This window comes from Pristis pectinata, chromosome 24 (genome assembly GCF_009764475.1).
Source record: "Pristis pectinata isolate sPriPec2 chromosome 24, sPriPec2.1.pri, whole genome shotgun sequence".
In the NCBI taxonomy this organism is placed as follows: domain Eukaryota; kingdom Metazoa; phylum Chordata; class Chondrichthyes; order Rhinopristiformes; family Pristidae; genus Pristis; species Pristis pectinata.
Window position 1 is genome coordinate 34963507 of NC_067428.1, and position 25418 is coordinate 34988924.

The following is a 25418-nucleotide window of genomic DNA, read 5'->3' on the forward strand; positions in this document are numbered from 1 at the left end:
ATGAGATCTGTATAAATGGGTTCTTGATGGTCGGCACGGACTCAGTGGGCCGAAGGGTCTGTTTCCCTGCTTCAAGACTCTGTGTGTCTCTGTGATTGAGGGACTGGGTTCAGTGGATCACCCATCGGTGTCTGGGGTCCTGTTTATCAATGGGCCAGAGGCCCGGTTGATAGGAGCCTGCAGTGCTCTGTGGGAAGGAGGGATGTTGAGAAGCTGAGGGTTGGGATGGAGGAGAGTTCTGCTCCCCACTGGGAAAGGTGAAGCGTTAGCTGTCACCTGCCTGTATCTCCCATACCTTGGTGAAGTACAAAACTTTCATTTCTTTAGCCTCCGAATATTCCAAAGCATTCCAGCCAATGGTAGCATTTTAACTGTGTTGTTATGTGGGGAGAGGAGACAGAAGTGCACAGCAAGATTCCATCGACAACAACATGATAACGGGGCAAAGACTGCAGACGCTGGAATGTGGAGCAACAAACCATCTGTGGAGGAACTCAATGGGTCAGTCAGCATCTGTGGGGGGAAAGGCATTGTTAAAAATTTGGGTTAAAACCCTGCGTCAGGACTGAGGGAACTGTGCACATTGCTGTAGAAATTCTGTAAAATATAAACTTGGGTAGAACTTCCATGAAAAGTTTGAATGTCAAGTTAAACACCCTGTGTGGTCTCAGGAGAACAGTCTGTCACTTCACAAGGCTGTTTCGCATTGAGGAGTCGCTCTGCCCTGTATAAATTCACCGTCTGTCGTGCAGAGACCACAGAAACGCTCCAGTAATGGTGACCACGAAACAGTCAGATTGTCAGCAACACCCAACGTAAAAGCAGGAAAGCTGGGAGTCAGGCAGCAGCTATGTCAAGGACCTTTCATTAAAGCTGGGAAACTGAGAACTGCAATGTTAATGGTTTCTCTCTCCACAGATGCTGCCTGACCTGCTGAGTGTTTCCAGTATTCTCTGTTTTTATTTCAGATTTCCAACATCTGCAGGTTTTTGAGTTCCATGAATCCGTTGGTTCTAATACCTTGGGGGAAGGAACTTTACCCAGCCTGGTGATGTGACTGGCTCCTCACTGCACGCTGAAATGGCCTCACGTGACCCTCGGTACAGGAGCAACCAGGGGTGGCCAATCCACCCCTGCCTTGGCACTGACAACATATTAAGCAAAGAACTTCTGAAAAATAGATTGTTTTGTGCTTGTAATGTAACTAAAGCTGGTGCACAATGCACCAGCTCAGCAATGATCCAGGCTGCACAGGGGTTTTCATTTCATATTCAAACTTTTCATGAAGGTTGTCTCTGAGTTCATATTTTACGAAGTTTACACAGCAACATGTGCCCATTTGCCTTGAGGCTGATTTTGTCAGTCTCACACTGAGCAGCTATGCCCAGCGATGTAGAAGAGATGCATCATTAGATTAAACCAGTGAGATGGGAGAGGCCACTTTCAGATGAGATGTTAAACTGGGACCCCTCTGCCCTCAGGCAGAAATAAAAATTCTACAGGACTCTGGCATCCCAAGTAACATTTGGCCCCACAGCCAAACATGGACATTGGTTTTGTTTCAGAGCTGAGGTCTGTGGGATCAATTAGGGTCCAAATGTCTTTCCAAGGCTGAACTCCCTCATCTCCACTCTTGGTCTCAACCTGTTGCTGAGACTAGACCGTGAATTCTCTCTACAGAAGGTGTGGGGAAGTTCCACATCTGTAGAGAAGGAAGAAAGACTCACGTTGTGCAGGATGTTCCAAAGTGTTTTCCAGCTGGAGAAGAGTGTGAGCAGTGAAGCCACCTGTGTGTTCGCACACCAGCAGTGCCAGTGTGCATGGCTGCACAACAGCTGGACCAGGGTCCCTCTTGTCCCCAACCTCCACCCAAACACATTGCTGCACATGTGCCATGCCCTCCAGACAGACAATCCAGACAAAGATTCAGAGGTGCGCCTCAGTGGAATCCAGGCCTCACTTCTGAAGGTCAAGGGCTGATTTCAGATGTCACTGTGGAACCCAGCGCAGTAAGGGGTACACTGAGAGAGTGCTGTCTTGTTTTAGGTGCTTGCTAGCTGGAGGAGATGTTTAACTATGGCATGGTCTGCTCTTGCAGGTGAGAGGGCCTAGGATGGCATTTGGAAGAGGACCCTAGGACTCTCTCCCTGCTATGTAGGCCAATATTTACTACTCAGCCGTGCTTACTGAAGCTGATCACCTGCTCATTGTCACATGGCTGTCTGCAGCAGGTTACCTTGCACATGTCACCCGGGACATTACCTCATCGCAATAGCTCCCATCTCCTGGCCCCCTGTTCACCACAGCTACAGCTGGATGTTTCTTAACCTGTCCTTTAAAGGACAGAAGCAGGGTTTGAGCAAAGTTACCCTGGCTGTGGTGTAGGGAGGGGTCTGCCCACTGAGATGGGACATTGCTAAAGCAAGAAGGATTTCAGCAAAGAACATGAAAGTTTCTGTTGAGGGAAAGGAAAAGATTAATAAAAGTTAATGCGTCTGATGTTAACATGTGCTGTGGATAAAAGGGAGCTGGCGGATGTTTGCACTTACATTTCCAGAAGGAATTTCATGAGATGTCTCATCAAAGGTTAATGTGGAAAATAGTGTGGCAGGAAACCTGTCGGTGTGGAGGGAAGGCTGTCTGGCTCACAGCAAACAGGGAGAGGTCATAACTGGGTCTGTTTCTGGTTGGTAAGTTGTAATGACGTTTTATGAGAGGCATAGATGGGGCACAGAGTCAGTCTTTTCCCCAGGGTGGAGATGTCAAATATTAGAGAACATAACTTTAAGGTGAGGGGGGAAAGTTTAAAGGAGATTCATGAGGCAAGTTGTATTACTTGCCTCGTGAATGAGGCGGTGGGCGCCTGGAATGCGCTGCCAGGGGAGGTGGTGCAAACAGATATGATAGCAACGTTTCAGAGGCTGTAGACAGGCACGTGAACAGGCAGGGAACGGAGGGATGTGGACCATGAGCAGACAGATGTGCAGTTCAAATTGGTGTCATGGTCAGTACAGACATGGTGGGCTGAAGGACCTGTTCCTGTGCTGTACTGTTCTGTGTTTTTACAGTTTATAGTAATGACTGGGATGAAGGCCTGGAAGGTGTGGTTGGTAAGTTTGCTGATGACACAAAGAAAGAAACAGAGTTAATGTTTCAGGTCAGAGATTCTCTGTTAACTCAGATTCTCTCTCCACAGATGCTGCCTGACCTACTGGGTGGTTCCAGCATTTTCTGATTTTGTTTCAGATTTTCCAGCATCTGCAGGTTTTTCTGATTTTTGATAGCAGAAGGTCAGTGACCAGGCTAAAGGTGGGAAAATGTGAAATTCTTTATTTTGGCAGGAATACTTAAAAAAAAAAGCAGCATATAACAAATGGTGTGAGATTGCAGAGCCTGAGACACTGAGGGAGTGGGGTGTCCTCGTGCACGATTCACAAAAGGCCTGTACGTAACAAGTAATTGGGAAAGCTGCAGATACCGGTGACAGATGCTGGAATCTGGAGCATAAAACAAACTGCTGGAGGAACACAGGGGGTCGAGCAGCATCTGTGGGGGGAAATGGGCAGTCAATGTTTTGGGTCGAGACCCTTCATATGGACTGGAAAGCTAACAGAATGTACTGATTTATTGCAAAGCAAATTGAAACAAAAGTCTATGCTTCAGTTATGTAGAGCAGTGGCGAGACCACATCTGGAGTACTCTTCTCCTGTAAGGAAGGATGTTAATGTGTTGGAGATTGTTTGGAGAGAGTTTACTCGATGAAGACCTGGAATGGATGGGCTGACTAACGGGGAAGGGTTGGACAGGCTGAGCTTGTATCGGCTGGAGTTCAGAGAGTGAGAGGAGCCTGAAGGCGTTGAAGGTGGGTGTGGAGGGTGCTTCTCCTTGCAGAAGAATCTAGAATGAGTCACTGTTTAAAAGTAAAAGGTGCCTCATTGAGGAGGTGATTCTTTTTCTTTCGGCGGGTGTGAGTCTTTGGAACTCTCTTTCTTAAAGGCTGGCGGAAGTAGAGTTGTTGAATAGCTTTAAGGCAGAGACAGGTAGATCCTTGGTAAAGCAACAGGTGAAAGGTTACCGGGCAGTAGGCAGGAGTGCAGTCAGGTTGCAGTTGGATCTGCCATGATCTTCTTGAGAGGTTGAGTATCCAGCCCTGCTCCTAATGTGATCCCTTCCAGACCCAGATGGGAGAAATACGTATTATTTCAGATTAAAGAAATGGCAGAGAAGTTAAGCAAATATTTTGTGTGTCTTTATGGAAAACAGTAAAAGCCTCCCAGAAACAGTGGAGACCAACAGTTCCAGGTCGAAGGAGGAGCTGTTGATCTATAAGCCAAGGTTTGAAAGGGTTGACCATGGAGGCAGTGGGCACACTATGTGGATCATCCACTTTGGTGAAATCTGGAAGATGGAGTATCCTTGAAGTGGTGAGAGACTGAAGGATGTTGGGAGGGAAGTGTGTGTCGTACCGAGTCACTGAACATATAGTGACAGCCAGGGAAACTGTATGTTGGCCTATATTGCAAGGGGTTTTGAGTAGAAGAGTAAGGACATCTTGTCAGAGTTTGGAGGGTCCTGGTGGGGGTCCAGGTCTGGTCACCCCACTCCATCCCTGTGATCGGGGCAGTTCAGTGAAGGCTCACCAGGTAGATTCCTCAGATGGACACTGCCCTATGAGGATGGATTCAGCAGGCAGGGCAGGGATACTCTTGGATAGAAGAAGAGATGATCTTATCAAATCATTCAAAGTTCCAATGGTGCTTGATGGAGTAGGTTCAGGGAGGGTGGTTCCCTGGGTGTGGTGTCTAGAACCAGGGCCACAAGTCTCAGAATAAAGGGACTGCCATTCAGCACTGAGGTGAAGTGAACATTCTTCAACCAGGGAACCGTGGAGGTTCAGTCACCGGGTGTAAGGAGTTCGATAGATTTTTGGATACCAAGGGATGTGGGGTTTGTGCAGGAAAGTGATGCTGAGGTGGAAGGTGGAAGATCAGCTGTGATCTCATTGAATGGGTGAGCAGGGGCACAGGGGTGAATGGCCTCTTCTTGCTCCTATTTCTATGTTCTCATTCCTGCCCTTAGGAAAGACAGGAAAGTGGGGAGAATAAAAAACTGGGATTAACGTTGGATTAGTGCATGGGTGCTTGATGGTAGCACAGTCTCGATGGGCTGAAGGGCCTGCCATATCTCTCTGTGACTCCATGATTCTGAGTCTCTTGATATAAACCCTGGCCTTGCCAGCAATGCCCATATCTGTGAAGGAATAGATAGAAGAAACTTTTCTCCATTTCCCTCGGGATAATGACATGCCAGTTTCAAAGGGTTTCTGCATTCCCACCTCTTCCTGCTGTGCTTCCATTCTGGGCCCATGGGACAACACTGCCCTTGTTCCCTCCACAGCATGTTGGTCCAGTGTTTGACCGTTGTTTGTTCCTGTTCCTACAGACAGCATCCTCTTCCCCACAGTGTATTTATCCAGCTCCTCTCTAAGGTTCAGTTATTCCTGTCCCAACTATTTCTCTGGGAGAGTTTTGTCCACTCCCTGTTCTGTTTGTGATGAGGGAGAGGGTGGGAGGTGGGCAGGAGACTCCATGATTTCACATGTTGTAAGTTTCATACGTTCCATTGGATGTATCGTTCTGGAATGGGTGGTGTTCTGGAACCCTTCACAGGAGGTTTCCTCGTTTTCCATCCTTCTTGTGGGTGGTAGTCCAAGATGTGTGGGTGTCATTTTAGGGTGAGTCTGGGCCAGAGGAGATGATCTTAAATCCAGACCAGGCATTCAGTGATGAGGTTCTCCACGGGAGGACTGGAGCAGTGTGAAGCTCTGCCTCAGAGGCTCCATACTCAGCTCGACAAGGGAAATAGGCGAGCTGCCCAGCTAGGTTAGGTACAGTCACGATATTGGATGGCAGAAATGTCTCGAGGGGCCGAGTGGCCTCCTATTCCTGTCACCGATAGCCCTATATAAACTTGAGGAAATCTCATTCCAGTTCCAGCTGACTGAGAGTTCAGAGAAGGGGGTGCCTCTGAGTGGTTGTCAGACCTGGAAACAGTGTCAGCACTCTCCAGTGGGGAAGGGAAGCTTTACACTGGGGACAGAGAGGGCTGCTGGACATTCAGCTTGGCCCAGGGGAGGCTCTCAGTGCCAAGAGGGTGGGGTTTGGGCAGGGCATGTGGCGGTGGAGCAGACCATTCTCTGCCGCTGTCTGGGGGTTTAAACGTTTCAGATGCTGTCGGCAAGTCAGAGAAACCATTGCTTCAAGGCTGTAAAATATTTATAGTTTGGTGTCTGGTGTTTCAGTTGGGAGCTGGCAGACTGAAGGGGAGGATTGGAGAGCGGGGCAGGGCTAATTCACCGAGTTCTGATGGAGGCAATGCATTAAACCTTTAGTAACGGCTTCCGAGCAATCGTCTTCATCTTGTTGCAGGACCAGCATGCTGCATGCACCTCTCTGCATCGGCTGGATCTTCACCTGCTTGGCATCTGCTGTGGTTCTGCCGGAAGCAGGTAGGTTACAGTTTACAGACTGCAGAGATTTGAGGAGTCTGCAAGGAGGTGTGTTCGGTGTATCCTGCTGTGCCCTACCCAGTAACAAGCAGTGGATCCCAGAGTGAACCCACACTTTAGATCCTGCAGTGGATCCCACAGTGAACCCCTGCTGTGAATCCCCAGAGTAGATAAGATATATTTTATTAGTCACATGTACATCGAAACACACGGTGAAATGCATCTCTTTGCGTAGAGTGTTCTGGGGGGCAGTCCACACGTGTCTCCACACTTCTGGTGCCAACGTAGCATGCCTACAACTTCCTAACCTGTACTTCTTTGGAATGTGGGAGGAAACCCACACAGTCACAGGGAGAACGTACAAACTCCTTACAGACAGTGGCCGGAATTGAACCCGGGTCGCTGGCGCTGTAATAGTGTTACGCTAACTGCTACACTACTGTGCCTGCCCTATGTGAACCCCACAGTGAGTTAACTAATCTCCTCACCAGCCTAGACCTGGCCAGTTTGCAATGAGACCAAGATGTCAGCACCAGCTTTAACAAGGAGTAACCTGCATTTCTGTAGCACTCGTATCCTTAGCCTGCCCTAAGCTGTGTTGCCAACAGTGAGGCACTTGTGGAAGGTGGTCACTCCTGTAATGTACGGCAGCCAATTCACACAGAGCAAGTTCCCCCGTGACAAGACCATGCCCAGCTTCAGGGATGATCTCTGCGGATTGATATTAATCACGACTTGGGGAAAAGTGCCGTGGGATCTTGCATCCAACTGAAAAGGATGGTTCAGTTCATACCTCCCTCCAGCGACAGTTCTGGAACCAGGCCAACAATCCCAGTGCAGGACCAAGGGGCTGCTGTAGGTCTCTGGGTGAGATGTCAGAACAGAACCCTATCTGCTTTCTCGGAATATAACTGATCCATTGCATTTGTTGAAAAGTGCAGAGACTTCTCCATGTGTCTGTGCTACCTTTGTCCCTTGACCAACACCCAACACAAGCTTCTGAATCATTTATTTCAAACTGCCATGTGGGATCTTGCTGTGTACAAATTGGTTGCTGTATTTCCTGCATTCACAGCACTTCACAAAGTCCTGAAATGGGTTTGGTGGTCAAGGAACACCCTACAATTGTGAGGGGTACTGTAGGAATGCCAGCCCTTTTGCTGGTTGCTTGTACAAGGGGTATCTCTACTCTGCCACGCACACCTCTGCCCATGTTACACTCTGCCTACGTCAAATTTTGCCCCAATATTAAATGCACACACAGTAAGTGTTTGTGAAAAGCCTTAAGAGCTGCAATAATTATCCCCACAGACACGCGCTTGCACACAACATAATGGAAGAATGAGCTTGTTATTAAAGGCAATAATTCAGCCATGTATATAATCCATTAGATCAGAAATCAGTCTGACCTTTAAGTGAAACTGATGTTTGTTACACACGAGAATGTGAGACTGTTGGCCGCTCCGGATTGCCAGTGGCCACTGTTACCACGTCGTGCATTGTATCCTTTACAGTTGAAACCTTTCTGCATTTACTCCTCATTTCCTGGCCCTGTGCTAAGTTGCCCCAGCTCCCAGCTGTTCAAACTCCAAGCACCCACTGAACCTTGCCGTTCATTGAACAATCCCCACAGATTCACATCAACCAGTTGCAGGTGTCACACAAATGGAGCCTCTTCTTGTGGCGCAGGGAGGTCTGAGGCACTGGGAACTGTGGAGAGAACCAGGCCAGTCTCAGCAGTGATGCACAGGAGGATGCCAGAGGTGACAGCACAGGTTTTATAGGAAGTGTTGGCACTGCTGTCATCTCAAGGAAAGACCAGCGAACGTTGTCAGGAATGTGGGAGGGGTGAGTGAAGAAACTACACAGTGTGTGACATGTTCAACCATTGACCCTGTGTTTGTACCCCCTACCCCAGCAACAGGTACCAGGAACGAGAAGGCAGTGAACATAAAGAAGGTCCAACACCAGCCAGTTGTCCGGGGATTAGCAGACTCTGCACTGCTGCCCTGCCTTTTCTCTGTGCTCCCGAGTTCGACCATTGACCCTTTGTTGCTCCCTGACCTCGCCCGGATCAAATGGACCAAAGTCTCGCTCGAAAGTGGAAGCAGGAAGGAAGTTGTTATCCTGGTTGCCAAGAACAACACAGTGAAGCTGAACCCAGCCTACAAGGGCAGGGTCAGCCTGCCCGGCTATGGGCCCTTCCACTACAATGCCAGCCTGGAGATCATCTCTCTGCGAGCAAGTGACTCGGGTGTCTATCAGTGCGAGGTGGTTGTGGGCATGGATGATGAGCAGGACACCATCCCGTTACAGGTTACCGGTGAGTCCCTGGGCCAGAGCAGCCCTCATATTCAGAACTGTGAGACTTCCCCAGATTATCTCTACCCCAGGGTCGAAATGTCTAATACTAGAGGATATGTATTTAAGGTGAGAGGGGGAAAGTTTAAAGGAGATGTGTGGGGCAAGTCTTTTACACAGAGAGTGGGGGGGTGCTTGGAACGGGCTGGTGGGGGTGGAGGCAGATATAATAGAGGGGTTTGCGAGGCTGTTGGACAGACACATGAGTGTACGGGGAATGGAGGGATGTGGATATGGAGGGATAGGGATTAGGTGTCATTAGCTTAACTAGTTCGACACAACATCATGGGCCAAAGGGCCTGTTCCTAGCCGTACTGTTCTGTGTTCTACTAATCCGGAGAGCTTGCATTTCAGTGGTGCCCCTCTCATCCAGAGACCCTGCAATGTCCCCTGGCCAACTGTGTAACTGTGGTGGGACTGTCAGGAGTCCTGAGGATACAACGAGCTCCCAAACTAATGGTACGCCTAATGGTGTAGGTTAAATACCAGCTGGGACGTGAGGGCGGACCCCTGGCTGTCCCTCCACGGAACACCAGGGGCTTTCACACCTCCTTGTTTTAGTGTCTGACCTGGTGACAGCCTCCAGTGCAGAGACATGGGGTTGGAAACTCTGTGTTGCACTGTTCTATCTGATCGAACACTGACTGGGATTGGTTAATCTGTGTGCCCGTATCGTCCTGCAGGAAGTGACATCGTGTTTGTCCAGTGTATGAGGTGCTGATTGGACAATGGCCAGTGATGTCAGTGGGAGTAGAGGGTCAGGGTGGGGAGTCTGACAGGATGTCTGATGGGAGAGTTTGTGTTTTGTTGTTGTGGGTGTGCAGGGGGAGCCCACACCCATGTCCCACCCCACACTCATTGTCCCAGCAGCCACCCGAACCCAACACACACCCACAGTCTAGGACAAAGTGACCCCCTGATTCAAATGGCTGGTCCTGTCTCAGCCCTGCCTGCCTTTATCATAAGACCACAAGATATAGGAGCAGAGTGAGGCCATTCAGCCCATCGACTCTGCTCTGCCATTCAATCATGGCTGATTTTTTTCAACCCTATTCTCCTGCCTTCTCCCTGTGACCCTTCACCCACTCACCAACCAAGAACCCATCAATCTCTGTCTTAAATACACCCAATGACGTGGCCTCCACAGCCGTCTGTGGCAATGAATTCCACAGATTCACCGCCCTCTGGCTGAAGAAATTCCTCCTCATCTCAGTTCTAAAGGGACGTCCCTTTATTCTGAGGCCATGCCCTCTGGTCCTAGACTCTCCACGTCCACTCTATCCAGGCCTTTCAGTGTCCAACAGGTTTCAATGAGATCCCCTCTTTACTGCCAGTTGTGTGATTAGTGCACGTTTTACGTGCAGGAGGCTGGGACACCCAATTCGCATGATACGTACCACATACAACCCCTCCACCACTGACACATGGGGTCTCCAGTGTCCACCACCCACAGAACGCACTGCGGTTACTCACCCGGCTACTCCGACAGCACCTCCCAATCCCATGATCTCTGCCCTCTTCCAGTTCCGGCCTTTTGTGTGTACTTGCTACTCTGCAGCTGTGAGGCCATTCCTCCCTCTCTGGAGCTGCCCCTGTACAGAGCTGCGCTGATACCCCTTGTGAAACAGGCGGGGTGTAAGCGTAGCCGCAGTCTGTGCCATTTACACCACCAAAGCCCCTCAGTGGGACACAAAACTCCCCAGACCACAAGCTGTAGAGACCGACACACTGAGTCTAAGGGGTTAAATTGTTCTCTGGTAACCATGGTGACCAGTAACAGCAACCCATGGCAACAAACTGGGCCACATTTGTGTAAAGAATGTGTGTTCTGGATAAATATCACGGGGGGTGATATCAATGGGGGAAGGGTGAGGGGTCTGAAACCTTGTCCTGGGGTCCAGGCTGTGAAATGTTCCTCAGGTGCAGTTGTACCTGTCCCTTCTGTCTGTCTCTGTAACACCGGTGAGTGGCAGTTGTCGGTGCGTTCCATGGTCTTCACACGCCGTGATGTGACTAGTAATATGCTTATCACTGCAGCTTCATAGATTTAACCTGTGCTAGATGAACAGGAACACCACGTCATCTGTGTGGTTGTGTTAGAGTGATGGGAATCCAATCTTGGTCGCCTGTTATACTATAGCTCAGTCCTGCCTGCGTATGGTCCCGCCTGTGTACAGTCCTATCCAGATCTAGTACTACCCATGTACAATCCTGCCTATGCACAGCATTGACTGTCTAAATTATTGTTTGCGTACAGTCCTGTCTGCATATACTGTACTACTGCTTATGTATAGGGCAGCCTACATACAGGCCTATCTGCATATTGTACTGTCTGAGTATGTGCTGTCAGCAAATAGTACAGGCTGGGTCTGGGTCTGCACCCCCAGATTTCCATCAGGTTGCCCTTGCTGGCTATCCCTTCAACTGTGTATAGCACTGCCTGCGTACAGTCCAGTCTGTGTATAGCACTGCCTGCGTACAGTCCAGTCTGTGTATAGTAGTCTGCCTTTGGTACTGCATGTGTATGGTTAATTCTGCCTGCAGTACTGTCCACAATTGTATCGCTTGCTTTTCTAACTGATTGCATATTGTTCTGTCTGCGTATTATGCTGTCTGTGCACAACACTGTCTGTGTCCAATCCATTCTGCATGTGGTAGTCGTCATAGACTTCTCCTTATGTACAGTACAGAAATACAAAAACTGCAGATGCCAGAAATTATAAAATGTTGGAAACACTCAGCGAGTCAGGCAGCCTCTGGAGGGAGAGAGAGAGCGACAGAAGTAACGTTTCATGCTGTACTCCCCCAATCAGAACAGTTCTGACAAAGTGCCTTTGGTCTGAAATGTTAAACTCTAAGCAGACGGGGCTGTATCGGAGTAGCACAGGCAGACTGCGTTACACATACACTCCCTCCACACCAATACACAGGTGTGTACCATCTGCAGAACTGGCTTGGGCAGGGAAGGCAGAGGGTAGTGGTGGATGGTGCTTTTCTGACTGGAGATCTGTGACTAAGAAGGATCGGTGTTGAGATCTCTGTGTGTTATTTCTGTGAATGATTTGGATGAAAACGCAGGTGGGCTGATTGGTAAGTTTGGAGACAGCATGGAAATTGGTGGCGTTGTGCATAGTGAGGGAAGTTGTCACAGCAGGAAATAGATCCATCGGAAATGTGGGCAGAGAAATGGCAGGGAGTTTAATCCAGACAAGTGTGAGGTGTTGCACTTTGAGAGATCAAATGTAAGAGGAAAGTATACAGTAAATGGCAGGAATTTTAGGAGCATTGATATACAGAGGGATCTTGGGCTACAAATCCACAGCTCCCTGAGAAAGTGGCAACACAAGTGGACGGGGGGTACAGAAGGCAGCCGGCACGCTCCCCCTCATCGGTCGGGGTGTTGAGTCGACCTCATCGGTCGGGGTGTTGAGTATAAGTGTCGGGAGATCATGCTGCAGCTCTATAAAACTCTGGGTGGACCACACTGGGAGCACTGTGTGCAGTTCTGGTCACCCCATTACAGGAAGGAGGTGGAGGCTTTGGAGAGGGCGCAGAAGAGTTCACCAGGAGTTGGACAAACTTGGATTGTTTTCTCTGGCGGGTTGGAGGGCAACCTGACAGAAGTTTATAAAGTGATGAGTAGCATGGATAGGGTAGACAGACAGTACCTTTTTCCCAGGGCAGAAATGTCAGATACTAGAGGGCAGAAGTTTGTGAGAATTTAAAGGAGATTTGTGATGAAGATTTTTACACAGAGTGGTGGGTGCCTGGAACAGGCTGCCAGGGGCAGTGGTGGAAGCAGGTACGATAGCAACGTTTGAGAGGCATTTAGACAGACACATGAATGGGGGATACAGACCATGTGCAGGCAGGCGGGATTAGTTTGGATTGGCATCGTGGTCGGTACAGACATTGTGGGCTGAAGGGCCTGTTCCATGCTGTACTGTTCTATGTTCTACTTCCTCCATCTATGCCCCTCATAATTTTATACACCTCAATGAAGTCTTCCCTCAGACTCCTCTACTCCAGGGGAAACAACCCCAGCCTCTCCAATCCTTCCCACCCTAAAATTTTCCAGTCGCACCAATGTCCTGGGTGATCTCTGGCTTGGTGGAAGGGGCAGAGGGTGGGCTATGGCAGCCGGGTGATTGTGGTGGGGTTTGTTACTGCTGCTGATAGCCCACACTGCCTCGTGGATGCCCAGTTTTGAGCCGTCACTTAAATGTTCAGTCCCATTTGACCTGGTGGAGGGTGTGAAGAGGGGAGTTTGTATCCACAAGGACCGTGCACTGGTCCTACCTACAAGTGTTCTCATGGACTGATGCGTCCACCACAGGTAGACCAATGAGGTCAAGGTCAGTAGGTGACTCTCTGGTGTTGGTTCACACTACCTGCTGTAGACCCAGACTGACAGGATGTTCTTCACAACTAGCCCAGCTCGGTGAGTCTTGCTGATGGCTGTGAGGTGGGGGTACATTGCCTCGATGGGCTGAATGGCCCTCTCGGCTGTAACTTGCCTGTGATTCTGCGAAAGGGTTTCTTCACCCTTGGGCCTGTTCCAGCTCTGGTTCCCAGCTCCAGGCAGACACAGAGTTAGCCAACAGCATTCATCAATCTCACTCAGAGCAACACTGAATTGGAATGTACTGAATACAGAAGTGTCTCAGGAACCGTGGAAGCCTTGTTCACTGCCTCCTTCCCAGGCAGCTCTGCAGCACTCCGCTCCAGCTCAGCTGGATCGCTTCCAATGGACTCTGCTGTTTGGTGGGAACCAACCAGCTCAGGGTCCGACTCACCACTTGTAGACTGTGTGTGTGTGTGTCCATAGATGTGGGTACCTGTGCATGTGCGTGTCCACGGATGTGTGTACCTGCGTGTGTGTGTGTGTGCATGCATTCCTGTGTACGTGTGTGTGTGGCTTCTGCAGTTGAAGAGGCTGCCGGTCCTCACTGTCCAGTGAAACAGCTGGTGAACTGAATCCCACCAGGACTCTGTAACCAGGGAGAGGGTGGAGGGTGGGATCCATTAAACCTTTAACCTGGTGTGAAGGTGGGTAGATGCACAGCAGCAGGTGCGACTGGGTGGGTCACAGGTATAACCGTTTGACCAGGTGTGACGGGCTGACTACAGGTGTGACGGGCTGACTACAGGTGTGATGGGTTAGTTGCAGTTCTGCAGTTACTGGCAGTGAATGGAATTTTTTGTTCTGGGAAAGCTGTCTCTCAGTGATGGGGACTTCTGGAAACCCTTGTCGACCTGGCAGCAGGTTTGGGCCATAGTCCCGGGACAGCTGGAGAAAGTGGTGGTGGGGAGGAGCATCCTGTGTGACAAGCAGCTGGACAGTGACGGTGGATGCTCTTCTGGTTCCTCTGTTCCCTCCCCTGCACTGAAGCAGCTCCTGTGTCTGTGTGTGTGTGTTCAGTACACACTTGGTACGCGGTCCAGCTCTGCCTGTGTACACGAAGGGTTTGATGAGGAGGAGTAGATGAGGGTGGGTCCTCAGGAGGGGAGGTCTGCTCCCTGGTTCTGGGGAGACATGCAGATTCACACCGAGGACCAGAGGCTGGGGCTGTTCCTCAGGAACACATCTGAGAGGTGACCTGGGGGAGGGTCCTGATGAGCAGAGAGGGGGGCGAGTCTGGACATGGGAGAAGGTGTCTCCACGTGTAGGCCAGCCCTGAACCATCAGAACAAGGCAGTCCCTGATAAATACAGTCGGGAATTCTGGAAAATCTCCTCCCAGGTGCAGGGAATGTGTGGACCTCACTCCCACAGGGAGGGCTCAGTGTGAACAGCAGAGAGGGTTTGAGGGGAAGTTGGACAAAGATCCGGGGAAGGACGAGTGGGATGGGGAGGAGGTTGTGGGGCAGAATCTCCAGACCAGTGCAGGGACCAGTGACCTGCGGAGGCCGTGGCTGCAGCTCTGCGCTGCATACACTGGTGTATTTACCCAAGAGTATCGACTGGCAAAACCTTGGACGCATTGCCCACCACCTTGAAGTGCACAGGCTGATCTCACACCCTCGTGATCCAGATGGAGGGGTTGGAGGTTGCTGCACCCTCACCTTTGGTTTGTCCTGTTGCAGGGACCGTGTTTCACTATCGCTCCAGCAACAACAGGTATGCACTCACCTTCGAGACGGCCACACAGGCCTGTCGGCAGAATTCGGCTAGGATGGCCACACCACAACACCTGCTGGCTGCCTTCCAGGATGGCTTCAACCATTGCGACGCCGGCTGGATCTCCGACCAAACCGTCAGGTGAATCGTGGAAAGTACTCACGCATAAACACTCTCACGCAGACACACATGCACACAGAAATAGGCATGCACAGACAGACACACACACACGCAGAGACAGGCAGACACACGCACAGACAGACATGCACACACACAGATGGACAGACACACGCACACAGAGACGCGCGCGCGCGCGCACACACACACACACACACACACGTTGATACACGCTTGCTCCCTTCCTGTATGTATGTTACAAAGCGTGGGTACAGGTGCCCTCTGGGTGGGGACTTCAATGTCCATCACCAGGAGTGACTTGGCAGCACCACTGAGACCACACTGAAGGACGCACCGTCAGATAGGCTCTGTGGCAGTGGTCAGTGAACTGGCTAGTCGCTGCCCGATAAATCTGCTCCCAGCTGTCAGCAAGTCCCTCATCTGTCCACACAGGACATCCCCGCAGGAGTTCCCCAGGGCAGTGTCCTCACCCAATCATCAGCTGCTTCATCAGTGCACTTTCTTCAGTTGTAGGGTCAGAGGTGGTGGGCTGTGTCACTCTCAGACTCCAGAATGGGTGACTGAGGTGAGGAGCGGATTCTTCACTTGGAAGGTTGGGAATCTTTGGGATTCTGTCTGTCTGAGGGTGGGGATACTGAACCACTGCTCAATAGGTTTTGGAACAGGGAGGGAGCTGCAGTGGGATGGGAAACGATGTGGATAAGGCACGGGATCAGCCTTGCTCAGTCCATGTTGTGATAGGATCGAGGGGCTGAATGGCCGACTGCTGGCCCAGTTTTGTGTGTTCCAGTTTGGTTCAGGCTGTGTGCCGGAGCTTCCGGAGGGAGCCACAGCCAGTTGTGAACTCCAATTAAAATGTAAACTTTACACAGCGCCCTACTTAATGGAGGGAATTGACAGCAGGATAGTAACTTACCCTTTAATAAAAGCCAATCAGAAGCCACCTGTCCTCAATGCAGATAATTCTCCGGTTGTTATTTTGACCTATCTGCATTTCTTTTCCATTAGTTGGTCTAAGGTCAATTTTCTTTTACTCACGTCCTGCTGTGGATTAGCTGATTTGATTCTCTCCCTCTCTCCTCCTCTCTCTCTGTCTCCTCCTCTCTCTCTCTCTCTTTCCCTCCCTGCTCCCCTCTCTCTCTCTCCCTCTCCCTCTCCCTCCCTCTCCCCCTCCCTCTCCCCCTCCCTCTCCCTCCCTGCTCCCTGCTCCCTCTCCCCCTCTCCCCCTCTCCCTCTCCCCCCCTCTCTCTCTCCCCCTCTACTCTCTCCTTCCTTTCCCTCACTCATGCTCTTTTTCCACCTTGCCCCCTCCCCAGCCTCGCTATCTATCAGTTATGAAAACTGGAAAGGCCAGACACACTCATCAGGCCAGGGAAGGGGAACAGACCTCGTTTCACGTTGTGACCCTTTGCTCAGAACTGGGGAAAAGAGAAAACCGAGTTTTAGGTTTCAGGGAGTGTGGGGGATGGTTGGGGCAAAGTGAAAATTGCCTGTTGGGTGAAGCCAGGGTTGCCGTGGGGATAAGTCGTAGAGAGCACCCAGTTGATGTGTCGAAGGGGGCAATTGGGGAGTGAGAACACAAACGAAGGGCCGTTAATGTTGCCAAATGCAGGGACGTGGGACACACCCAGCAGGACAGGCTGTACGAACGAAGAGAGAACAACTGAGCTGCAGCAGGAACGGCTGGTTCTGACGCACACAGTGACCCGAGGCTGGAGAATCTCAGGCTTGGCCACGGAGCAGCCTGATCGGTTCAGTGGCTGCTTTGCCTTTCACCAACCATGGACTTGATGGGGTGGGAGAGATCTGGCAAGAGGGAGGCCTGCTAAGCAAGAGTTCCCTGTGCTTCAGAGTGCGCCTGTGGCATCCTTTCAAGGAAGGAATCTCACCTGCATTCAGTTCCTCTGGGCCTTTCATCTCAATATTTACTTCAAAATAGTGATAGCTTTAAAAGAACTGATTACATAAAATTAATAGGAGCTTTGGGATTTGAATTGTCAGGTAATTTCATTTCATTGTAAAACCATGTAATTCTTGTGAATACAGTATCCCTCCCCCACAGTTATTCTGTCTGTGAAACCTTTTCCCTTTTGTACATTAATAATTCTCCCGATGTCTCTTGTTTCAAAGGTGAAACGCTCCCCAGGGACCTGCCCTGGCAGATCACATTCTCCCTCTAATTTACTCTTGTCAGGATTTCCTGAGGCAGAGGCTGTGGGCTCCAGTCGCCAAGATCCCGCTGCCTCTCAGGAGGGTGGGGGGGGGGGGGGGGGTGGGCACTGAGGGAGTGCTGCACTGTTGGATTAGGTTGTGCACTGAGACATGACAGATCTCATCCCAACCGATTTCCCAGCCAGTACAGATCAAAGATCACCTGTCATTGTTTCAGCTGTCTGTGGGAGCTGTGCAGAAATTGGCAATTCCACAGCAACCATGACCCCTCCTGGGAAGTACTTGATTGGCTGTAACTTTGGGACACGGTGAGGTCAGGAAAGGTCCCAGGATTCCTCCTGTTACGCTGATGGCTTCTGCCTCAGTGGTACTGGCTGTTATGTGAAGGTTAACATCACTCTGAGTGCTGCCCCTTGTAGCTGTGGGCAGTTGTGATGCAGGAGGAGGCCATTCAGCCCTTTGAGTCTGTGATGACTCCCAACAGAGCAGTGCCATCAACCCCACTCACCTCTGCCTCTCTCCCCATACCCCTCAACCTCTTCTCCATCACAGGCCCATCGTCCCTTTGATTCCTTTTGCCACTTACCTACACCAGGGGTAACTTGCAGCAGCCCAGTTAGTCTGCCTGTGCCCTTTAGGGCGTGAGAGGAGGTCACAGGGAAACCCAGAGAGACAGTGCTGAAGGTCAGGATTGAACGTGGGTCATTGAAGCTGCAATGTCATGTCGTCCTGAGTTCGTCCTGGCTCGCAATACGTTGACATTTAAAGAATGGTTGGAGGTTGTGAGAGTTGTTTGCATGTCAACCTTCACCAGAGCTCAGCAGCACTCCTCAAGCTGCAGGGCCAGACCAGGGCTGTCAGACTTGTACAGCACAGGAGCAGGCCCCACGCACCACTGTGTCAATACTGCTTTTTGGACCAATCTGCACCAATCCCAATTACCCCCACTTGGCCCGTAGCCTCTATGTCTTGGTGATTCAAGTGCTCGCTTTGATACTGGCTAGAATCACCTTCTCCACCTGCCAGCCACAACCGTGACAACCCTCCTCACCACAGGTATCTCCTGGGCTGTCATCGGAGTTTCACCCCACCCCCTTTGTCAAACGGTGCTTTGCTCTCAGACAAGAATAAACCTTAAGGTGCTGTTTAGTTGAAAGGGAAGCAGGTCGGTTTCGGCACCCTACCTTTCTTCAGATGTTGCGAAGAAACTTTTGTCCATACACCAGGAAGGGAAATAGGATACTGAATTCCTAATGCTTATACAGGGAGGTTAGTGAGGAGTCTCCACATAATAAAGCTGCACCAGAGCAACAGGGGAAGACTCCTGAGTTATGCCATGTTGGTGGTTCCCTGTGGCTTGTAAACCATGACATTCGGTTAGACTGAGGTTAAGGGATGTGATCAGTTTATCCACACGGACTCTCCCACCAACACCTACCATGAGATCCCTACATGCACCCGGTCCTCATTGGGGTCTGGGGTCTGGGACCTTCCCAACCAGTGCTCATCAAGGTAGATGATAATGGAAAAGGAATTTCTTGTGGGAACTTTCTTGACACTGTCACCCACCTGAGGAGGGACCCCATAAGAAAGTCTGGGACAGTGGGAGTTCTCCTCAGGACTGGGTTCAATGCTGGGGAAGATTCTGCTTGTACAAACTGAAGAATATTTTTGATTTTGTCAAGGGAAGGAACTGCAAATAAATATTAATAAATGTTCCACCCATTGAAGAGGACACGGAATGTTGAAAATAACATTTGAATGGTTATTTTTGACAGGTATCCAATCAAAACACCAAGACCTGGTTGCTATGGAGATAAATTTGAATATCCTGGCATCAGGACCTATGGGGTTCGGGATCCTGGCGAGCAGTATGACGTCTACTGTTACATCGAGGAGCTGAAAGGCAAGTTGGGGGGGTTGGCTTCAAATTCAAGTTCAAGTTCAAGTTTATCGTCACAGGCAGACGTCCCCAAGGTGGAAACGCCATGAAAATGAGTTTTTTGCAGCAGCAGCTCAGTGCCTTACAGACGAGGGCAAACACAAATTAACATAAACTTAAATTAATATAAATTATGCATAACTTACACATGTGCAGAATAAACAATGACACCAGAGAGGGGGAGGGGGGAGAGGGAGAGGGGGAGAGAGAAGAAATATAGTCTGAGGTAGTGTTAAGGTTTTCCAGGTGGGTTCAAGAAACTGAGGGCAGTGGGGAAAGTAGCTGTTGTTGAACCGTGAGGTGTGGGTCTTCATGGCAGCATCGAGAAGAGGGCACGGCCTGGATGGTGGGGGTCCCTGATGATGGACGTCACTTTTCTGAGACATCACCTGTTGTAGATGTTCCCCGGCGGTGGGGAGAGCTGTACCCGTGATGGAACCGGCTGAGTCCCACCGCTCTCTGCAGCCTCTTGTGTTCCTGTACATTGGAGTTCCCAGACCAGGCCGTGATGCAACCAGTCAGGATGCTTTCTCCTGTACATCTGTAGAAGCTTGTCAGAGTTTTTGATGAGATGCCAAATCACCTTAAGCTTCGAAGAAAGCAGAGGTGCTAGCGCATCTTCTTCATGGTTGCATCTATGTGCTGGGCCCAGGAACGTGAAGCTGCTCACCTTTCCCACCACAGAACCTTCGATGAGGACTGGTGGGTGTTCACCTGATTTCACCTTCCTAAAGTCAACAGTCAGTGGTTTTGCTGACGTTGAGCACAAACTTGCTGTTATGACACCACTCAGCCAGCTGACCTATCTCACTGCTGTACCCCTCCTCGCCACCGTCCATTTGTTGGCAGTGAGGGCTGGAGCAGGTGCTGGAGTGGACAATAAACTTGTGTAATGGGTGTACCCTGACAGTGGGCCTTCACGTGAAGGAGCAGCCCAGCAAATTGCTGATTCAGATCTGATTTAAAGTCATTGACCTGAAGTGTTGACTGTTTCTCTCTCCACAGATGCTGCCTGACCAGCTGAGTGTTTCCAGCATTTTCTGTTGTTATTTCAGATTTTCAGCACCTGCACTATTTTAGCTTTGGCTGTTTATCGGAGATTTGAGACGGGAGGAATTTACAACTGGAGGTGGTGAAGTGTTTGCACCAAACACCATGTTGGGAGTTCCTGCTTCACACCTGGACTCCTCTCATTCCCACCTTGTAAACATCTCCATGGACCACTGCAGCATAGAAGCAGGCCCTTTGGCCCATCTAGTCCATGCCAGCCTGGTTTTCTGCCTAGTTCCATCTACCTGCACCTGGACCATATCCCTCCAAACCCCTCCCATCCAGGCACCTATCCAAACTTCTCTTAAATGTTACAATTGAACCAGTATCCACCACTTCTGCTGGCAGCTCGTTCCACACTCACACCACGCTCTGAGTGAACTAGTTCCCCCTCAGATTCCCCTTAAATATTTCACCTTTCACCCTAAACCTATGACCTCTAGTTCTATCTCACCCAACCTGAGAGGAAAAATCCTGCATGCATTCACCCTATCTATACCCCTCATGATTTTGTACACCTCTATAAGACCTCCCCTCATTCTCCTGCGCTCCAGGGAATAAAGTCCTAACCTATTCAACCTTTCCCTGTAACTCAGGTCCTCAAGTCCTGGCAACATCTGTGTAAATTTTCCCTGCACTTGTTGAAGCCTGTGTGCAGCTTGTGTGCACTGCCAGCCCCGGGAACCATTGGTAAAGCCAGGGCCTCAGCTGCCTTAGCACCAGCTGTGGGGGTCAGGCTCTGCCTCCCCCTCTGGGTGGGGTGATTATCTGCTGCATGGAGCTCCTGTTGGAGATCTCATCGCATCAACGGGCCAGCTCCTAAACCAGGCCTGAAGGCTAAAGCCTCAGTGTTCCCGATCACCAAAGTCTGGCACTAATTGGTGAAGTCTGCCACTAGTCCTGAACCCATAAACTGTGAACAACCCTCACAGGGTTAATCTGTGCTCAAGGTTCCCACTGTTTCCCTGATCTGGTGATATTGGTGTAAAGGGCACTGGTTCTTTGCATCTCCCCAATATCCATCGAGGCCTTTCCACAGAGAGAGAAAACAAAGGAGGACCCACTTTATGAAGCACCTTTCACTGCCTCAGGACATCCCAAAAGTGTCCAACAACCAGCGTGGGTGCTTGAAGTATCACTGGTGCAGGGAGTCTGGCTGAGGAATAAATCTCGTCCAGGCCACAGAGGAGGTGTCCTCTTCCCTTCCAGAAAATGCCATCTGATCCTTCACGTCTGCCCCAGAGGACGGACAGGGCTGATATGTGAGAGCTGGCATCTCTGACAGTGCAGCACTCCAGTGCCATTCCAAGACACTCATGTTAAAAATATTTATTTTAAAACTTTATTTATACAGCACGGTATCAGGTCCTTCTGGCTCATTGAGCCCGCGCTGCCCAGTTACACCCATGTTAACCTACTAACCCGTACGTCTTTGGAATGTGGGAGGAAACCGGAGCACCTGGAGGAAACCCACGCAGACGCGGGGTGAACGTACAAACTCCTTACAGACAGTGGCAGGAATTGAACCCCGATCGCTGGCGCTGTAACAGTGTTATGCTAACCACTACACTGCCGTGCCCCCCAATGTTTTTGTACTGAGTGGAGAGAGAGTTGCCCCACCAGCTCCCTGATCCATGGCTGATAAATACACATGGGTCCTGTAAAGTGCAGGTTTCTGATTGGCTGGAAGTGTACGGCACAAGTTGGAGGTTACAGCCTATTGGACCACACACTTCTCTCATCGAGATGTTGACTGTCACAATGGCAACCGTTGCATGGCGTTGATGCCTCGCCCTCTGCAATGTACAGATTCCATGGTAACGAGGTGCAGGACTCTGTCCATGGGGCGATGTCAGACCTTTCCAACCTGACTAATTCTCACGGAGGACACAAGGCACAAATGCTCCCTTTTTTAAGGTCTGCCTTTTGGTAGCAGCCCTCTGCTTCCTCTTCAATAAAAACAGAAAACTCTGGAATACTCAGTGGGCCAGGCAGCAGCTGTGGGAAGAGAAACAGTCATCACTTCAGGTCGGAGGCCTCTCGTTAGAACTGTTAAGCTGCAGGGATGGTGGGAGAGGGGGATGTCTCTGACAGGGCAAAACTGGCGTGACCGTGGAGATAAGCTGTAAGACAGGTTGTGTGGTCAATGAGTGAAGTGGAACCTTCTCTTGCTCCGGCTGAGAAAGTGAGGCACAACAGCATTAAAGGGTGGTTCCCTCAGGCCCCAGGGCTGCTGTCTGAGGTTGGACCTTGTTGGTCAGACAGGACAGAGAGGGCACCAAGTGACTCTGGGGCTGTGCTGAGAGAGTTGACCTTCTGCCTGTGATCGTGACTGAGAGCTGGGCTTTCTTTGTTCACAGGCACCGTTTTTCATGAATCAGCCCCTCAAAAGTTGAACCTGACCGAGGCTGTGCATCACTGTGAGAGCCGGGGAGCAGAGTTAGCAACCACTGGACAGCTGTACCTGGCCTGGAGCCGAGGCTTGGACCGCTGCGATGCTGGCTGGCTGGCTGACGGGAGTGTGCGTTATCCTATCAACATTCCCAGGAGGAATTGTGGTGGAGATGTGCCAGGAGTAAGGACAATCTATCAGCTCCCAAACAGGACAGGGTTCCCTGATCCTGGTTCCAAGTATGATGCCTACTGTTACAGAGGTAAGAGCTCAGTGGTGTGTTGCTTCCACAGATACACTGAGTGGAGATGAGGACCAGAGTGCGTTTATATAAAACGTGGGGAGAGTGGGAACTGGTCCAACTGCAATGTTGTCAGTCTCATCTCGAGGTTTCTTTGTCTGTGTGTTGTGGTCTCGAATGTCAGAAACTCTCATGTCCAAAGCACACAAGGCAGAAGGTGCAAATTCAAACATGGGCATACTGTTACAGTTCATCCTGTCATCGCCAAGGACAGCAGGAACCAAGGCTTTCACTCCTGACACTGGCTGAACTGTGTGGCTGGGATACTGGATGAGAAGGTCAGGGTCTCCTGTAATGTGAGGATTCTGGAGCGTATTGAGCTCCCCAAATGACAGGGTCATGGGGCTCGCTGAGTAACCTGGGGCCTCTTCAGAAGTATTGAGTTTCCTTTTATTTGTTGATGGGACCTGGGTATTACCAGCAAGGCCGACATTTATTGCCATCCCTGACTGCACGTGGAAGTGGTAGTGAACTGGTGCAGTCCTTCCAGTGAAGCTGCTCCCACAGTGCTGTTGGGGAGGGAGTCCAGGACTTAGAATCAATGATGATGAGTCAACAGTGATATATTCCCAAGTCAGGGTGGTGCGTGACTGGGAGGAACCTGTGTGTGGTGGTTTTCCCATACAACTGCTGTTCTTGTGGATGGGAGAGGTGATGGGTTGGGAGGAACCGGTGGAGTATCTGGGTGCGTTGCTCAGTGCATTTCGTGGACGGTGCAGACCTCAGCCGCTGTGTTCGTGGTGGAGGGGTCAGCGTTCGGGGTGGTGGGTGAGCAAAGGATCGGATTGGTTGCTGGATGGTATTGAATGTTGGACCTGCACTAATCCAGACAAGTGGAGAGTTCCATTGGACTCCTGACTCGTGCCTTGTTGATGATGGAAATGTCTTGGGACATCAGGAAGTGACATTCAAGGGACTGCATCACCACACTACACCCGGCCTGGTAGCCATGGCTGGTTCAGTTGAGTTCCAGGTCCATGATGAAGGATTTATTTATTCCTTCCACACTTTCTGCACTGGGTGTGAGGTGGGGTTTGTGGATTTGAGTTCACCCACACAGAAGCACAGTCCCTTTCACCAAGATTACCTTCATTTAACTATAACACATGGGTTAATGAAAAGCACACCCAGGTCAGTCCTGGACACTTCACGGCCCTGTCTGACCATTGGTGCTCAGTCAAGGTTCGATATTTCCCCTCACCACACTGGAGCCTTTAACTGCAGTGACTGTCCATCTTTACTGTTATGTACACCGCTCTGTGGTTGGCTCCCTGTGCAATGACCACCCTCAGGAACATTCACACTTAGTTCAAAGTTCAATGGAGTCACTTCACCCTTGCCTGTTGATGCTATCACATCTCGAGTAAGTGTTAACCTGTCCTCTCGCTATAGAGCTTGTTTAGGAGGTACCTTTGTCTGATGGACAATGTCATAGAGTCATTTAAGGATCCAGCATGGAAACAGGCCCTTTGGCCAACTGAGTCTGTGCTGACCATAACCACACATTTATACCAATCCTACACCAATGTAACTGCACTGTGTAATGAATTGATCTGTACGAACGGTATGCAAGTTTTTCACTGTACCTCGGTACATGTGCCAATAGTAAACCAATACCTTTATTCTCCTCACATTCCCATCAACTCCCCCCAGATTCTACCCCTCACCCACACACTAGGACAATTTACAGCGGCCAATTAACCCACTGACCTGGTCTGCTTTGGGATGTGGGTGGAAACTAGAGCACCTGGAGGAAACCCATGGGGTCACAGGGACAACGTGCAAACTCCACACAGACAGCTCCAGAGTCCAGGATTGAACCTGGGTCTCTGGTGCTGTAAGGCAGCAGCTACCCGCTGTGCCACTGAGCTACACCACCATCTCCATTTCTCATCTTAAGCTGGTTTCAAGTTTACAACATCTGTCGGATTTCACTTTTGTATTAAAGTTATTTGAGATATTTAAAACTGATTTTTCCTTTAGCAGTGACCTTGGGATAATGATGGTGGGGATTTGAGGATGTGATTGGCAATGAACAGGCAGGGAATGGAGGAATATGGATCATGGGCAGGCAGATGGGTTTTGTTTCATTTGGCATCATGGTCGGCACAGACATTGTGGGCCGAAGGGCCTGTTCCTGAGCTGTATTGTTCTGTGTAATTCGCAATCAGAAAAGGTAATTAGACTGAAGCAATACACAAGATGCTGGAGAAACTCAGCGGGTCAGGCAGCATCTATGAAGGAATTGGATGGTCTACGTTTCGGGTTAGGACCCTTCATTTGGACTGCAAGCGTCACAAACCGAAATGTTGACTGTCCATTTCCCTCCACAGATGCTACCTGACCCGCTGAGTTCCTCCAGCACTTGTGTGTTGCTCCAGATTCCAGCATCTGCAGTCTCTTGAGTCTCCAGGGTAATTAGACTCTCTCTTGG

At 50.2% G+C, this 25418-nt stretch overlaps 2 protein-coding genes across 5 annotated transcripts in view; both read left to right on the forward strand.

Annotated features, from left to right (window-relative positions):
- Positions 1-25418, forward strand: part of rfxank (regulatory factor X-associated ankyrin-containing protein) — an 830559-nt gene that overhangs the window by 110201 nt on the left and 694940 nt on the right. The window lies entirely within an intron of this gene.
- ncanb (neurocan b) overlaps positions 1-25418 on the forward strand; it is a 175723-nt gene that overhangs the window by 35762 nt on the left and 114543 nt on the right. For both annotated transcript variants that reach the window (XM_052037702.1, XM_052037701.1), the window contains exons 2-6: positions 6429-6508; positions 8427-8831; positions 14956-15130; positions 19078-19205; positions 22652-22945. In XM_052037702.1, the coding sequence (XP_051893662.1) occupies positions 6436-6508; positions 8427-8831; positions 14956-15130; positions 19078-19205; positions 22652-22945 (1075 nt within the window). In that variant the 5' untranslated portion in view covers positions 6429-6435. The remainder of the gene's footprint in view (positions 1-6428; positions 6509-8426; positions 8832-14955; positions 15131-19077; positions 19206-22651; positions 22946-25418) is intronic.